Genomic DNA, 15,988 nt, shown 5'->3' with positions numbered 1-15,988 from the left:
ATCAGTATTTCTTGGGGAATTCCTCAGATCTTCCACATTTGTTTCATTCCTTTTCAGAACTTCCTTCATAAAACACAATAAAAAGTTCTCAGGCAGTTGACAGAACTAAGAACGGAAATAACTTTATTATTCATTCCCTCTCCTCCATTATTTATCCTTCTTGAGGTGAAAGTAGGACTCACAACTGCAGCACCAGGAGTTTGCTGCGAGTCCCTGGAACGCAGCCTGCTCAAAATTAGCCATTGATCCAGCTGCTCGTGCCATGACAAGGGAGTGTAAACTCCCTCCTCCTTGAGGCTACAGCTCCGCAGAGAAACCCTTCAACATCACAAGCTTCCACCACTAAGTTTCTCAACTCAATAAACAGCATCAGCTCCGAGCTAAGTTCTTAAGCTGCAACAAAATAAATACCCACTAAGAAAGCAGCTCGTTTTGGCATCACATACCTGTTGAGCTTTTTTGTATGGTGCAGATTTGGGTTTTGGCCTCTTCTCGGTGTCCATCTTACCTGGAAACAACAGGGCAAGTAATTTAAGGTGCACCATTATGTGCCAGACAAGCCATCTTTGTATCAGTGCTGTACATCACAGCTTTTAATTATCATATTGACAACCAGTGACAAAATATGCTACGCATAGCATTACCATACTTTATACCAATGCAAGGCTCTACCCATGCTGGAGTTAGTACAAAACAATACTCACATTCACATCCAGCAATGGACTTTGAAGGCTAGTTCTATATCTATTTTTGCAGCCTGGTCTCTGATGGGTACGACACCAATGATTACTCAGAAGTCACAACTTTCTGTGATTAACTGCGATAGTTTAGCTCTGCGTGTAACAGTTCCTCTGTTCAATACATGCTACTTAATTTTTTCCTTGTTAGAAAGTCTTCCATTGGCATTAATTACGCCCACAAGGACAGAGAAGCGAAAAAGCATATTGCTTGCCTGAGGCTTCGGGTGGAAAGAGGTTTCCCAGTGCAGGGAATCAGTCTTTCATGACTTTAAAACTCCTCACATAGCTGATCCCAGACCAAAATCCCCTGCTCACAGCTTATAGATGAAGTGTGAGCCCAAAGTGCTCCAAATTGATTAAACAAAAAGCAGTACAGAAGCGGTACACAAGCAGGTCCCTCCTTGACCTATCTGCTTGGTGGCTGTTTATGCATTTACACTCAGTAGGCTGCAGAGGAAATATCCACCTTATGATGTAATACCTACACGTGCTTGCATTTTTAAACAGCGATGTAATATCACAGTCCCTCAGGAACCTCACGTTCATTCCTTACCTACCAAATTTGGCTTCTGGCAGCCTCTGTTTGCCAGCCTCAGCTCCCACGCAAGGCTGGAACTGCTTATTCCTGCCTGATTTTTGGTTTTCCCTCTCTGAGGACCTCAGCAGAGAGCAGGAAAGCACGAGGGAGGCTACGAGCAGCCATCTCGGGGTCGGGCTGAACACGAGGGCGCGGCTTCACCCCCCACATGGGGTTGCAGGGCGGGCGCGCGCGCGGCGCGAGCACGCTGCAAAGTTCCCTGCCGCGTCCGGCGGCCCGCCCTCGCGCCGCGGGGCCAATGGCGGCCCGGCGCGGTGAGGCGGCGACCAATCGGCTTTGTCCCGGCGGGCTCCCCGGCAAAATGGCGGCGCCGGCGGCGGCTCGGTGGATGCGGCGCCGCCGTAGCGCTCGCCATGCCTGGTAGCCGGCGGAGGGAGCCCTGCCCCCGGCTCACCGCCCTGCGGGGGCGGAGCGGCGGCGAGGACGGGCTCGGCCGGCGGCGGAGGCCGGCGGAGCGTCCCGCGGAGGAAGAGGCGGCGGCCGGCGCCGGCGGCGAGGAGGGCGGTGCGGGCCGCGGCCTGCCCGCCAGGGAGGCGCCCCGGCCGTCGCCGGAGGCGGCGGTGCGCGGTACGGCAGGTACGGCGGGAGCGGCCCCGGCTCTGCCCGCCCGGGGCAGCTCCTCGCGGAGGGCAGGGCCCGGGAGGAGAGGAGCCGCGGCGTTAAGCAGCTCGCAGGGTGCATCTGGCGTAGCGATGGCATCTTCTAGAAGTTGCGCAGGCGGTTCCGTGTCTGAAAGGCAGGCCGGGGCAGCTGGGAGCTGTTTTGTGCAGCTGTGTCCTTGTTGTTAGCAGCCCCACCTGGAGAGGCGCGGTGCGGAGATGTGTGGATGGTGCACCTGTGAGGAGTTGTGACCCAGAGCCTTTCAGGGGCCTGTGGGAGTTTTGACCCAGACCAGTCTTACACAGTCTTTCTCTGTGTGAAACGCAGAGTAAGGCAGGACACAAAATGTTCTCCCCCATAGCATTTCATTAACACACAGTACTCCCTCAGGCAAGAAGACACACAGTCCTCATATTTAATGTTAGATGCTGGGCATCTGCCTGTCAGCATCCTGTCATCTCTATGTGATATCACCATCTTGTCCTGCAATAACTGCAGTGGAAAGAACCCATCCTGTAAGTAAAGAGCCTTGATGACTGTGAGCTTTGCTTTGATTCTTCCTGAAGTACACCCTCAGAAAGGTTGCAGATGACACCAAGTTGGCTGGAAGTGTCGATCTGCCTGGGGATAGCAAGGCCCTACAGGCTGGATAGCTGGGCTGAAGACAATGGGATGAGGTTCAACAAGATCAAATGCTGAGTCCTGCACTTTGGCCACAGCAACCCCAGGCAACGCTACAGGCTTGGGGCAGAGTGGCTGGAAGACTGCGTAGAGGAAATGGACTTCGGGGTACTGATTGATGCTCGGCTGATCATGAGCCAGCAGTGTACCCAGACAGCCAAGAAGGCCCATGGCATCCTGGCTTGTATCAGAAACAGTGTTGCCAGCAGGAACAGGGAAGTGATTGTCCCCTGTACTCAGCTCTGGTGAGGCTGCACCTCGAGTACTGTGTCCAGTTTGGGGCCCTTCACTGCAAGAAAGACATTGAGGCCCTGGGGCGTGTTCAAAGAAGGGCAGCGAAGCTGGTGAGGGGCCTGAAGCACAGGCCTTATGAGGAGCGGCTGAAGGACGTGGGATTGTTCAGTCTGGAGAAGAGGAAGCTCAGGGGGGACCTTATTGCTCTCTGTAACTACTTGAAGGGAGGTTGTAGTGAGCAGGGGGTCGGCCTCTTCTCTCATGTAGGTGGTGATAGAACTAGAGGGAATGGCTTCAAGCTGCACCGGGGGAGATTCAGGCTGGATGTTAGGAAATGCTACTTCTCTGAAAGAGTGGTCAGGCACTGGAATGGGCTGCCCAGGGAGGTGGAGTCACCGTCCCTGGAGGAGTTCAAGGAATGTTTGGACATTGTGTTGAGGGATATGGTTTAGTGAGAGCTATTAGTGATGGGTGGATGGTTGAACTGGATTGTCCTGTGGGTCTTTTCCAACATTGGTGATTCCGTGATTCTATGAAAGCATCTCCACTGTGCCTCACCCTGGGTCTAAGTTAGATTCTGAGTTTCTTCACCTTTGTGTTTGTTACTGTTTAATAAGGATCACCTTTCTGTTTACACAGAGCCATGTTTACATAAAACTCCAAAGAGATCACTGAGTAGGAAATCCAGAATACCTACCTTCAGCTCACCAGTTAATGACACTGATATACAACAAGAAATCTTTTGGGATCCTCATTCACCAATTGCACGTGGACTAGGTAATATTAACAAAATTCATACTTCAAGGTGCCTGTCAAGGGAATGTAATTGCAGTGTACTAGAAGAAGGGGACAGACTCTTCAGTAGGGTCTCATGACAGAACAAGGGGAAATAGTTTCAAACTAAGAGATGGGAGATTTAGACTGGACATAAGGAAGAAGGTTTTTACAGTAAGGGTGGTGAGGCAGTGACACAGGTTGCTCAGAGAGGTGGTGCATGCCCCAGCCCTGGAGACATTCAAGCTAAGGCTGGATGGAACTCTGAGCACCTGATAGTCCTGTAGGTTTCCCTACTCATTGGAGGAGAGTTGGACTTGATGGCCTTTAAGGATCCCTTCCAACTCAAATGATTCTGTGATAAAAGTCCAGATTTATTGAGAAAATGCCCCTTCTTGTATCATGACAGCACCTGATGAGTCCAGAGGTGATTGGTTTGATTTTACTTTTATTAAAATCCCCCAAATTCCTCAGTATAGTACTGTATCAAGTTCTGACTTCATCGAGTGCAATTTGAGCTATAATGAACTCTATAAATTGTAAAGTTTTGTCATTTTAAAAAGTTTTTTTTTTATTATTATTATTTTCTTAGGCAAAGGAAAAACCAAACAGCTTACCAGTAGATGTGCAGTAGAAATTTCAGAAATTGTTAATAGGATTGCTCCTCAGGTAATTCTTACTTTCTAAAACAACGCTCTGTACATGCAGTACTGAAACAGAATAGTGCTTTTACTGAAGGCTCCCTTTTAGTTACAGTAGTCTAACATACATGGCAAGAAGCAAGTATGCAGATAACTAGAAACATGTTTATAAAACTGGCTTGAATTATAATCATAAGATCAACATTTGACTCTTAAAAAAACAAGATGTATGAAGAAAGTGGACTAGTTGCAGCTGCATTTAGGAAGTTCTACTTGCAGAACTCAGCTTATTGCCCCTGATCTTAGAAGATTTATTGTGGTTTACTTATCCTTTATCACTTGTGCATTAAAAGGTATCGTTTCTTCACATACTGGATTTACTTGGCAACATCTGACTCAGATATCTAAGAGAGGCTGCTCAATAATATAAACACAGTAAAGCTGCACTATTATTCTAAATAATTTGCATTTTTTACCCTAAGGTCCACGCTCTTGACGTCTCTTTCTGGCTGTCAAACTGACATCCACAGCCTGCAAAATGAAAAGAAGATAGTCTTTTAATAGGAGTCTTATTGTTTGTATTTTACTAGATGGAAGAAGAGAACTTGTCATTCTTAGCACAGTCTGTAGAATGTGACTTGCCAAAAATGCCTAATTATTTGACAGAGCCATTTAAATGTATTTGCTATTTTGAATATTTGTGAGAAAGTAGAATTAGAAAATCATTGATAAGGGATGTCATTTCCTTTTAAATGACTACAGTTCTATAATGACTATAAATAATATCACACTGGGTTTACTAATATCTATTGCTTGGGTTCTTTTTTCTTGAAAAATGAAACATACTGAAAACTACCCTGATAGTCAGTGAAGTTCAAATTACCTTTGCTGGCTTACATGCAGTAATTCCTCACATTCAGTGTTTGGTTCTGGCCCTGTACTCATTGTACTGCTGCAGTAGTGTATCTCTTAGATTTAGGAATTCAGATCCCAGCCTGAATGTTGAAGCTGTAAAACAAGCTCATTTCATTTCTAAACATCCTTTATTTTTGTTTAAAGGCTCCTGCTGTAACAGTTGTAATGGAAGAAGTCAGATATTTTTTCCAGGAGCCATACAAAATATGATCTGTTTCAAATTCTCTGATCTGTTAATGCTGCTATAGGTGGATAAAGATAAGGGTATCTCAAGTAGCTTCTTACTTGTGTACTAAAATAAACAAATCACAGCTTTGTAATGTGAATATTGCTGATTATTCGTAAACCTGATTGGGAAGCAATATAGTATTAGATTTGAGCACCAAACTAGAATTCAATTATTTTAATTGAAGTTCCAGCATTAAACTGATACAATTAAACTGATACTATCAGTTGACAGTGTTGGAGTAATCTTGCTTAGCTTGTATTGGTTTAGCTCCTATCCTTGGCTTTCAATAGATGTGATCCAATTTAATTGGTTTAGTAACTTTAACTAATGCAAGGTGTGTGTCTAGTCAAATCCTTATCTGAAATCAAATTGCTAAGCATTATAAATCTAATCATCCAGGATGAAAAAGCAGCCTGTAATGAAGGCTCCCTTCTAGGGACGTGGATTGGTGAGGATGCAATTCCCTGCACACCTGGAGTAGTAAAAGTGCGAGCTAGGACAAAGTTATGTTGTACAAGGTAAGTCAGAGTTTTGCTTTGCCCATTGTAGCTGAGTTTTCATGTAAAAAGGGTATGTGGTGTTTCAGTATGCATAGTGAGCCATGTAATTGTGTATTAGCATACAGAAAGATTTTAACTTTGCAGTTGCTATCTTGTTAATTGGGTGGTTATCACTGGGAATTATCTAAAGGATTGCATGCATTGAGAGCAGCAAGATTCAGTCATACTCTCAGTAGCTGTTAAACTAGAGAATAAACAGCATATAGGGTAGCTGAGCTGAACTTGGCAAAACTTTCTCAATAGGTGTGATTCTCTTTTCTATTTTATTTTATTTTTGTTTTTTATTAATCTAGAGATCTTAAAATAAAAAGTCCTGAAGAGGAGCTCATGAAGTTGGCCAAGGAATTTGATAAAAATCTGGTAGAGCTAGATGCTGTTCATGAACAAGAGAAGCTTAGTCATGGCTTTATCCAGACTGCCTCCGAGTCTTTAAATAATTACAGAGATGAATTAAAAACCAAGAACCTGAAATCACTCCTTGATGAAGTTTCTGCAACAGGTACTGCTCTGTCTCTGAAACCAGTTGGAGAAAGCACTGGCATCCCTACAGTAGAGCCTTGTCAGTCTAGCAGTCAAAAGTCTATAGACCTTGAGGCTGAAATAGCCCTTCATGCTCTTTTTGATTGTTCTACCCAGAAGTGTAGTGGACAGTTAAGCCAAGGGCTGTCAGGTATTTCTCTAAATAACAGTTTGTGTGAAAACAAAAGTATCTTGGAGATTGACCACCTTCCTGAGCAAATTAAAAATGTGCAAAATGGTAGATCAAGTGCATGTCGAAAAGATACCCTACATGCTCCAGGAAGTGTGAAACAGACTTTTCAAAAAACTGATACTCATACACTGACAAAAAAAACTTCTTCTTTGAAGACAGAATTGGTGGTCTCTGGTAAGCCTGCTGGAGTAGTTAATGATGATTTTGATGACTGGGATACAGATTTTTTGGCAGATGACTCTTTTGTGATGCAAATAACCCAAAATCCCGAATTGATAAATATTGAAGAAGCTCCACCAATTCCTATAAATCCATCTGTGCAGGGTTTCGGTGATGCCAGCAGAACAAAGGAAAAAAGTAATTCTACTTCAGTAATTTGTTTGGAGAGCGTACACAAATCTAACAGTTTCCAGTTTTCACCTTTGAAGCATCCTAGTAAAAATGCACAAAATGTTGCAAAGTCTCTTTCTTTACAAAAGCCTTATAATAAGATGGAAAACTCAAAGATGGCAAGCATGGATTCTGCTTGGAGGAATGCCCCCAACAACGATTTTAATTGTATTCCTGTTTCAATGCAATCTCAAGCGAAGAATGGAAATGGAACTGTTGAGCCTAAAGATAACCTTGTTCCTCTTTGTCCTTCAAGATCTAATTCTCGTAGACCTCAGATTGAAAAACCTGGGAATAACACAAATGTTGTTTTTTGTGAATCAACCAGTGTTTCTACCAACATGAAATCTAATGTCAATACAAGTCACTTAAATACAGCTGAAATACCAAAGAAATGTCCTCTGTCATTTGATGACTGGAATGAACCAAAATTCTCTGATGAGGTTTTAGACATGTTTTGTGAATCTGATAGTCTTTGGGATGCAAACTGTGAGGACGATGAATTATTATATCAGGTATGTGACGATGTAGAAAAGCAGACTCAGAACCAGGAGGTTAAACAAGGAAGCGAAAGAACTAAAATGATACAAGGAGCCAGTATTCAATCCAGATCAAATGCTGTCAGTGGCTTTTCAGCATCTAAACAAGGACTATCTGATCATCCCTTGGCACAGCAAAGAAATGTACAACAGGATGGTCATTCAGTAGACAACTCTTCTAGGAACTTCTCAAGGGTTCCACATGGGCTGACTGCAACAGGGCATGTAGCAAACTGTAAAAATGTACTGAGTCCTCTAACAGCAACCTCTGGCACTTCAGTGAAGAGTAAATACACACTGTCAAAAAACTATCATCAAGCTGCTTCCGAAGATACTAGAAAGAATGCTTCAGGAAAATGGCACAGGTCAAATTCTGTGCCAGCAAAAGAAACTAGTTCTGAAGCAAACCCAGCTAATGCAATAAACATTTCTTGTAGCAAATCGTTAGAGAGCCAACATCTTTTGTATAATACAGGAAAGATGCCAAATAATAGTTCCGGTAACAGCATGTCACTTCTGCCTTCAAAGTTTAAGTTTCGAAAAACTGACAGTTCTCAAAGTGCTCTTCATGTAGGGCCTGAAAATCCAGGGAGTCATTCTGGCGTTGGAATTGCTCTTCAGGGTTTGGAAGGAAGTAAGAATCAGGTGAATGCGACCTTGCACAGCAAGCCTGAAAATACAAAACCACCTTTCAAGAGGCACCTTTCAGAGTCTTTTGCATTGCCTACATCAGGTGCGTGTCTTAGATATTGAATCATTGCTGAACTGCTTTTTTGTTGTTATTTTTTTCCTCACTGTGCACAGAAAGTTACAGGATAAGTTTATACCGTGTTTCAACTTAAAATAGATTTCAATATTCATCCATTCAGTTTAGGCATTAGTAAATGTACTAATGAGAATTTGGAAGTTGTTTTCTCCAAACCTAAAACTGTCTTGACGCATTTCTTGAATCCCTGTAGTTAAGGACTTCTCTTTCCTATTTTTGTTCCGCTTCTCAGAAAACTTCATACACCACAGACACTCAGAACCACTAGAATCAGGTGTACTCTGATGGCAGCACTCAGCATACTGTACTGTGAGTTACTTCAAACCATTTTGGTACGCAGTAAGTGCTGTACTGCAAGTCAGTGCTTAAATTAGCAGTACGTTTTAGGGGAAAAAAAAAAAAATTAAAAATTATTTATCTCAGCCATGATTTTAAAACCCCAGTTTATGGTGGGGCAGGGAAAAAGGCAGCAAATGATACAGGATGCCAATTTCTTTTTATTGTATGCCTGGAAATTGGAACCTCGAATCATTCTGAAACCTAGGCGTGTATTGTTATTTGCTCTGTGACCAGAATTGCCAGTGAAATATTCCTTGTGTAATCAGCCCAAACACTAACACTTCCTTTTATTTAGGAAGATTTTATTCCCAGACGGTCACTAGACCAGTCCATTTTGAAGTGGTCTGCAATATTCTAAGCACTGTTATTCGCTAGAGAAATGGAGAACCAGCCAAGTTTCAGTCAGTCCTCATTTTCACTTGACCTAATTGCTTGGTAGAGTATTTATTAGTACTAATTTTGATAAAATGGGCCTTTTGAAGTGTACTATATCAACCTCAATTGCTAGGAAGTGCTGTTATAAAAACAAAAAGTAATTCCTGGAAACCATCAGCCAGCATTATGTAAAGAATCACTATTTTATCTATTCTGTGCCCAGCAAAGAAGTAGACAAATGGAAATAAACCATTTTGGATGGGAGGGGGGAAGAGTTAAGTAGTAATTTCACAGAATGCTTTAGAGAATATATTTATGACATAGAAAGAGCCCTCTTAGCTTAGATTTTATTTCCAGAGAAACAACAGAACTTTCCTTTATCTTAAGCTGTTTGTGAAAAGACCTAGCTGCAATGGAAGCAAAAACTAACGTGTAACGGACATCTGTAAATCATCTTTTTTTAAGAATCAGATTGAGCCTTTGTTTTGTTTATCCAGTCTGGAAAACTACTTATTAAAAATACATTAATTGAAAATGGGTACATAAAAATGGTAAAATTATTGACCTGAAGAATGATGGGAGCCTTCCTGTTGTTTCCAATGAGGTCACGATTTTATTGTACAGGAATTTATAGTTCTGTAACACAACATATAAAATATTACGTTTAGCTATCATGTTCTTGTCTCCTTTGCCAATTTTTATTGCTCCTTTTGACCTTTTTTCAACCTTTCTGGTTTTATTTGTGTGACACCTGTACTATATCTGACCCCTGTGTCTATACCATCTCAATGCCCATCTCTCTAACTCACTAAATTGCAGAGCCCTTTTCATTCCAATAGCCTTAATTTTCTTAACCCACTGCCGTCTCCTATGTTGACTCCTCATGTCACAAGGTTCACTTGAAGGGCAGCCAACTAAAATTTCCTTGAAGCAAATGTCTGCACCCCCCTATACCGTCATTGTGAGGTAGTAATCAGCAGCACTGCAAAGGTCATGCATCTTATCCCCCTTCTGCCCTGGGGACAGGATAGATGGGCTTGGGTGCCTGGCATGTCACAATAGTGTGCTCTTGCCATGTATCTTCACACACTGAAAACAGATGAGTTAAAATACATATTGGAAAAAACAAAACAAACTTGTAGGGTCCTAATGTATGTTTTTTATTTACAGTGTCTATGGTGGAACAGAAACACAGAAAATGTTCTCAAGAAGAAATTGAAAGAAAAAAACAAGAAGCTCTTGCACGAAGGAAATCCAGAATGCAGGCATTCTTAAAAGATGCTTCAGTTTGACTGGAGTTTCTAAGTTCTTGGGAGGGCAACGTTGTAACGAAGGAAGACATTTTAAGCTGTGCTCACAGTTGCTGACAACAAGCTTTTCTTATTTCTTGATTTAAAAAAAGATCCTGATCTTGAATCGTAACTAATATTCTGGTGGTATTTAGTCTTAACTAAAACATGCCTGTGGGAAACGTGTAGTCCCAAACTATGAACTTCAAGGCTTTTTGAGTTTCCATTCTACTATGCATTGAAGTTACATACTCTAAAAATCATGACCACATGAAAAAAATTGTGTACACTAATAAGTAAGAGGCTTCAAAAATGGGCTGTATGTATTTTGGCTGTATTTCTTTTATTGGAAATATTTTAAACTAAAGGATGATACTCAAACACACACAGACAAAACAATACTTGTGTTTGCTCTCAAGGGAAATTTCTAAAGTTTGAGTTAAATAAGTGCAAACTAGGAAACATCCACTAATGGGAAAAGTAATAGAAATGAATAGGTTTTGGAAGCCTTGATCTGTTTGTCTGTTCCCTTTAGGCAAAAATTGTGCATGGTGAAGAAAGGGTTTAATATAAGAATTTCTAATGGTAAAATAACAGCATGGGAAGAACACTTGGTTTTAATTTCCTCTATGAAGAGATGGAATTATCCTACCTAATAAAATAAGTCCATTTTTTTTTCTTAATGTGTATTACAAGCTAATTAGAAAAGGAAGCCTATGTCATCGTACCAAACCATAAGCAATACAAAATGCACCAGGTGAAATGTCACCAACTGTGAATCAGTTTAGCATGATGGTTATACATATTCTTCAAACTAAAGTCTGTTAAAACATAATAATGCGATGTCATGTCAGCTTAACGGGGGCTGATAGAATTCTCAATGTGATGGATGGGTGCAGAGCTCAAACTGCAAAAAGTGCCTTTGGGTAAGCTGTGAGATGTTTTTTAACTGAGAGATGCTTACATGTAAACATGTGACACTATGAAAAGTGACTGTGATTTTTCTTTGTAAATAACTAACTTTGAAATGTACCAAAGGTCAGATGAAGCTTTTGGTTTCTGTTAAATGTACTATTTTTGTAACTTTTGAAAATGTAAGTATTGTATATTTGTAAATTGTCATTAAACTTTTTTTTTTTTTTTAATATTTCTCTAGTCTGTTCTGGAAAATAGCGGAGAAATTGGTAAAAGGCAGCGCAATGGGAACTCTCTATTGACTTTACCTTACAGTTTTATGTTTTATTCAATTATTCTTTGACTCACTTCTCTACCTATAGTGGTTGCAAACCACTTCCCTTGGTCAGTTTAAACTAAAAATCTTTTCTGTAGGAACTGGTTCTAAGCATGACCACCTGCAGCTGGGTCCTGGAATACTACGCTATGTTGATTTTCAAACTACTGAAGGTGCTTTTGTATTAACCACTGTCCTTGGTCCTAATTAGTGCATTATAAAATCAAATCCTGAAGTCCACCAAAGACCATATTGGTGCCAAATGAGCATTACTTGCGGTTTCTGGCTGCAGTTCTCTGTCCTGCCAGCTCCAGCCATTGTGCAACAAATGATGAGTTGGATCAGCTTCCTGATCTGACAAAGTTAACCCAGAAAAAAATGGTTTCAGCTTTTCAGAAAACTTCACCACAGTGACACACTTAACAGATCATATAAAATAGCGTGCTGTTGAACCTCTGCTGGCAGTGTTCTAACAGTTTAGATTTGCAGGTCCATGTAACAGACACATGAAACCCAACTAAGTGGTGGTTGCAAACATTGTATTTATCCCAGTAAGAGTTTGATGATGAAGGGATCTCAGGCACAGGCAATAGTAAGGCGCTGGGGCTGTCCTGAAACGATGCTGGTCTGACCCAGCACTTGCTCATCCTGTTACAGATCTGGCCATCCCCATCCCACTTGTCCTTGGAGCTGCAGAAAAGAGCTTAGTGCACAATGAGGGGAATTCTGTTCTTAGAAGAGGTGTACACAGAGCCCTTTGCAATTGCAAGAAGATGCAATCAACTTTTAGATGAATTACTGTCACTTGCTTACCTGGTTACTTCCTATGTGCTGCATAACCATGATTGAAGAGTCTATTAGCTAGTAAGTGTGAAACATCTTTTTGAGAGTTTACAGCTAAAGCATCTACTGCTCTCCCCTATTAACCTAATCATTACAGTAGGGCTTTGACTTCTGCTTTTCATAAATACCTATTTTTTAGCATAGATGCTCCAATTCAAGGCCTTTAATTTGGCCTTTCTTAAATACTGTTTTCCAAATAGAAATCACAAGTATTTTGGAATCGTGGTTTCTTAACTGATGTCAAGACTAAATAAGATTGTTTTGGTCACACACTGACTGACTACTCCCAAATGCCCTACTGTATCATCTTCCAATTAACAAACTGAAGAGTCTTTTTGTGACTTGGTGCTATTAGAAACAGAGAAATTGTTTCTTGGTTTAAAATTAGAACCCTTCTCTACCACTTTTATTAGAATCTCTGGTCGAAGTGAAAAGCTATACAGTTTCATTGGTGGAGTCAGTGAGGGCAGAAGCAAGACTCATTGTGGCTTAGGAATAACTACAAAGAATAGCAACATCTACAATATCAACAGCAAAATTCCACATGCTAGGTATTTTTATCTCAAAAAAGAAAAAAAAAAAAGCATTCATATCCTTCCCAGGATACTGAACACAGAGCAGCCCAGCAGGCAGAGCAGTGAGGGCCCTGGGTTTGCTCAGCGCAGAGCAGAGGAGCTGAGGGCAGGCAACATGGCGGCTGCAGCTCCTCACAGGGAGCGGAGGGCAGCAATGTCCGGTTTGGGTGCTGCTGGATGGAGCCAGGGGTTGGACTCAGTGATTCTTCCAACTTGGGATATTCCATGATTCTATGATCCTAAGGCATGGCACTGGGCAGGCAGCAGTTTAACCTACCCTAATCCCACATTAAAATAGCAGCACCGTAGGGGTGCAGCTACCCCAGCGGGCGCAGGCCAGGCATGCAGCCACTGACACAGAGAAGGCAGCTCAGACTTCAGGTGCCCAAAGTGCTTTCAGTTCCGTGCTGACAAAACCAGCCATCAGCTGAGCAGATACTGCAGGGCTGTGGTGCTGGGCCCAGACAGCTGCGGTGATGTACACGGGCAGCTGGAATCTATGTGGAGCAGATGAGAAGCACAAAACCTGCATCCTTACTGCTTGCTGCCCTGGTCCATCCCCTCTGCTTGCCCTAAGGAAGGAAGGAGGAGAAGCAGCCCTACAACCCAACAGACTCCGCACATTTTGCTTGGCACCCTTCTTGGCAACCCACAAATACTGCGTGTGCCAGCCTCAGTCATGCAAGCTTTTGTCTCACTGCTTGCAGGAGACAACAGTTCTTCATTAGGAAAGTATCTACATGATTTTAATTAATTAATACACGTGTACGTGTAAAAAGTTCGGTATTTCAATAGCTGGCATTTTGCTATGAAGCCACATCTTCCTCCAGGCAAAAAGGACCTATACGAACAGGAACAACAATCTTAAATACAACCCAAATTAAATTATGACTGTCATGTTTCATTATAAATTAATTTATGACTGTTTGCTTAAGGACTCATCTTCGTTTCATTCAGTGCATAGTAATTTTTACATAAGCAATCAGTAGGCTTCAGTTTAAATGGAAATGGAAATCCTGTATGTCCCCATACCTGAGTATAATTTTTATTTCATGGGCTTTGAAATAATCTTGCTGTGAGTGATATTTCTCCCTAAAACCCAAGGATTATCTTTTTCAGCTAAAACCTGTGCTGATTTTTCATTTTACATAGACAGGTATAGTCAAGCAAAGGACCTATTCATCATTATTCTTACCTATATCTAAAATTATATATTTTAGAAAATACATCTATTCATACAGAACCTTTCAGTTCATGCTGGTGAATGGACCCTGTTTAAAGCATTTGAGAAATCTGGTGACTTTTTTTATTGTGTTATTTATGTCAGATTTTCAGAGGCAAGTATCCAGCAGCTCTCAAAGTTTTGGTCTACAAAACACAATTAATCTTGGGGCTGCACTTCAGGAATGGCAATGTAATCTTATACTATGTGTACCACTTATTACATCTAGCCCTTTATACCCAGAGGAATAACAAAGATGAATTCATTGATTATATCTTTTTTAAGCCTAAAAAGAGCTACAATTTGTCAGGAAAGAATAGCTGGAAGCAACAGATAGTGACCTAAATAGTAGAATTCCAAAGATAAAATAGAAGAAAATGAACACAAATGCTTCATTGTTTGAGAGCTGCATTGTTTGTACCACACTCCAGTGAATCCAGTGTTTGTAGAAGAGGCCAAGGCAGATAGAATCTGTGGAGCTAAAAATGACAGCCTGAGTAAGTAGCCATCAAGGATGAAGCCAGGAGGACTTTGGCAATTGTGCTGTAAATCATAACTGCAATATTTGCTCAAAGCTCCAGTTCCTACGCATGCTTGTTTTTGTCAGAATAGTCAGAAAAGTCCTGCCTCATAAAACACTTAGGAATACCTAATGTACTGTTCTTGTGGAACTAAGTATAAATTTCTTTGACTATTGTCTGTGTGTAACGGCAGCATGGCAGCCTGCAGACCGTTAAGGGCCTGATTCTCCTCCTGCTGCAATTTCCTTCCAGCTCTGGAGGTAATGGAGTGACTCAGGCAAGCAGAGAATTGAGCCCATTGCATTTCATTATTGTAAGTAGTTCTTGTCTTTAGCACATAAATCTACTAAAACAGCACTGCGTTTATCAGAAATTGTTATTGTTTACGCACATTTTTTGAAGTTTCTGATGGAAAAAGGTTGCATATATAATACAATTGCTAGGAATCTTGTCCTGTTAAGGCTTCCACAACATCAGACTTCTTGCCCCTATCCAGGAGATTGGAGCTATCTCCTAGGTTTCAAATTTACTTCTGGTTTAGTTTAGTTCTTAAACTCAGATATTTTCTATGGCATAAGTCATCCACTCTTGACATTTAAGGATATGGCATTTGATGTGGTAAGGCTGTGCAATCTGTAATCTGTAGATGTTGAGGGGGATATCTGGTCTGCTTTTGAAGGAGGCGTGCAGGGTGAATGAGAACAGCAAGATCGTATATGCTGTAAAGCAATCTATGCATGGCAAATTTATGAAAGGCTCCACATCACTGACAAAAATTTATAGAGATCAAGAAAGTTTGAATAAACTGCATTGGAGTGTCAAATCCTGATAATATAACTCATTAAAAAGTCTATCTAAGTAACAGTTTTCTAACAGATAACCACACAGATACGAAGAAAAGTTAGAGGACAGCCTGCAGAAAGAGTTATGGAGGTGAGTGGAAAGAAATTTGGAGATGGTTTAAGATAATGTCAATCAGAGCAAACCAGGTAATGACAAACCCTTTTTTCACTTTCTTGAGAAAGTCTGAGGCTCTAACAAAGCTACATAAAACACCTGTTAGTTATAAAAACGTCAAACAAGCATACATTTGGGAGATGGAGAGACTCAAACAGTCATGCAGGGAGGGAGAGATTCTTGGAAGACACATCGGATATATGTGTCATCACAGCAATTTGCCTGTCCACGTTCCAGAAAAATCACAATTGCTTTTG

At 41.4% G+C, this 15,988-nt stretch overlaps 3 protein-coding genes across 30 annotated transcripts in view; 1 reads left to right on the top strand and 2 right to left on the bottom strand.

The window, feature by feature from the left end:
- LOC116232872 (uncharacterized) overlaps positions 1–1,495 on the bottom strand; it is a 324,054-nt gene extending 322,559 nt beyond the window's left edge. For 21 of the 23 annotated variants that reach the window (XR_016463863.1, XR_016463860.1, XR_016463864.1 and 18 more), the window contains exons 1-2: positions 1,298–1,495; positions 447–508 (exon numbers count right to left, since the gene is read on the bottom strand). Coding sequence is in view for 3 of the 23 variants with exons in the window: in XM_090134657.1 (XP_089990783.1) it covers positions 447–503 (57 nt within the window). In the remaining 20 variants the exon portion in view is untranslated. The other 2 variants (XR_016463853.1, XR_016463854.1) reach the window with 2 other exon arrangements.
- A 136-nt stretch (positions 1,496–1,631) lies between these two features.
- Positions 1,632–11,949, top strand: ETAA1 (ETAA1 activator of ATR kinase). The gene is made up of 6 exons (XM_031603291.2): positions 1,632–1,914; positions 3,493–3,630; positions 4,220–4,296; positions 5,812–5,930; positions 6,266–8,346; positions 10,264–11,949. Exons 1-6 carry the CDS (start codon positions 1,692–1,694, stop codon positions 10,383–10,385), a joined length of 2,760 nt encoding a protein of 919 aa, XP_031459151.2. The 5' UTR covers positions 1,632–1,691; the 3' UTR covers positions 10,386–11,949.
- Positions 4,303–15,988, bottom strand: part of LOC149918833 (uncharacterized) — a 284,012-nt gene continuing 272,326 nt past the window's right edge. For 5 of the 6 annotated variants that reach the window (XR_016463846.1, XR_016463848.1, XR_016463847.1 and 2 more), the window contains 4 exons: positions 11,887–11,967; positions 9,659–9,729; positions 5,152–5,276; positions 4,303–4,799 (listed from right to left, as the gene is read on the bottom strand). The gene's annotated coding sequence lies outside the window, so the exon portion shown is untranslated. The remainder of the gene's footprint in view (positions 4,800–5,151; positions 5,277–9,658; positions 9,730–11,886; positions 11,968–15,988) is intronic. The other variant, XM_090134654.1, reaches the window with a different exon arrangement.

This window comes from Phasianus colchicus, chromosome 2 (assembly GCF_987193195.1).
Source record: "Phasianus colchicus chromosome 2, bPhaCol1.hap1.1, whole genome shotgun sequence".
NCBI classification, from domain to species: Eukaryota; Metazoa; Chordata; class Aves; order Galliformes; family Phasianidae; genus Phasianus; species Phasianus colchicus.
Note: the sequence above shows the minus strand (reverse complement) of the source record. Positions and strands in the feature narration are given on the sequence as shown.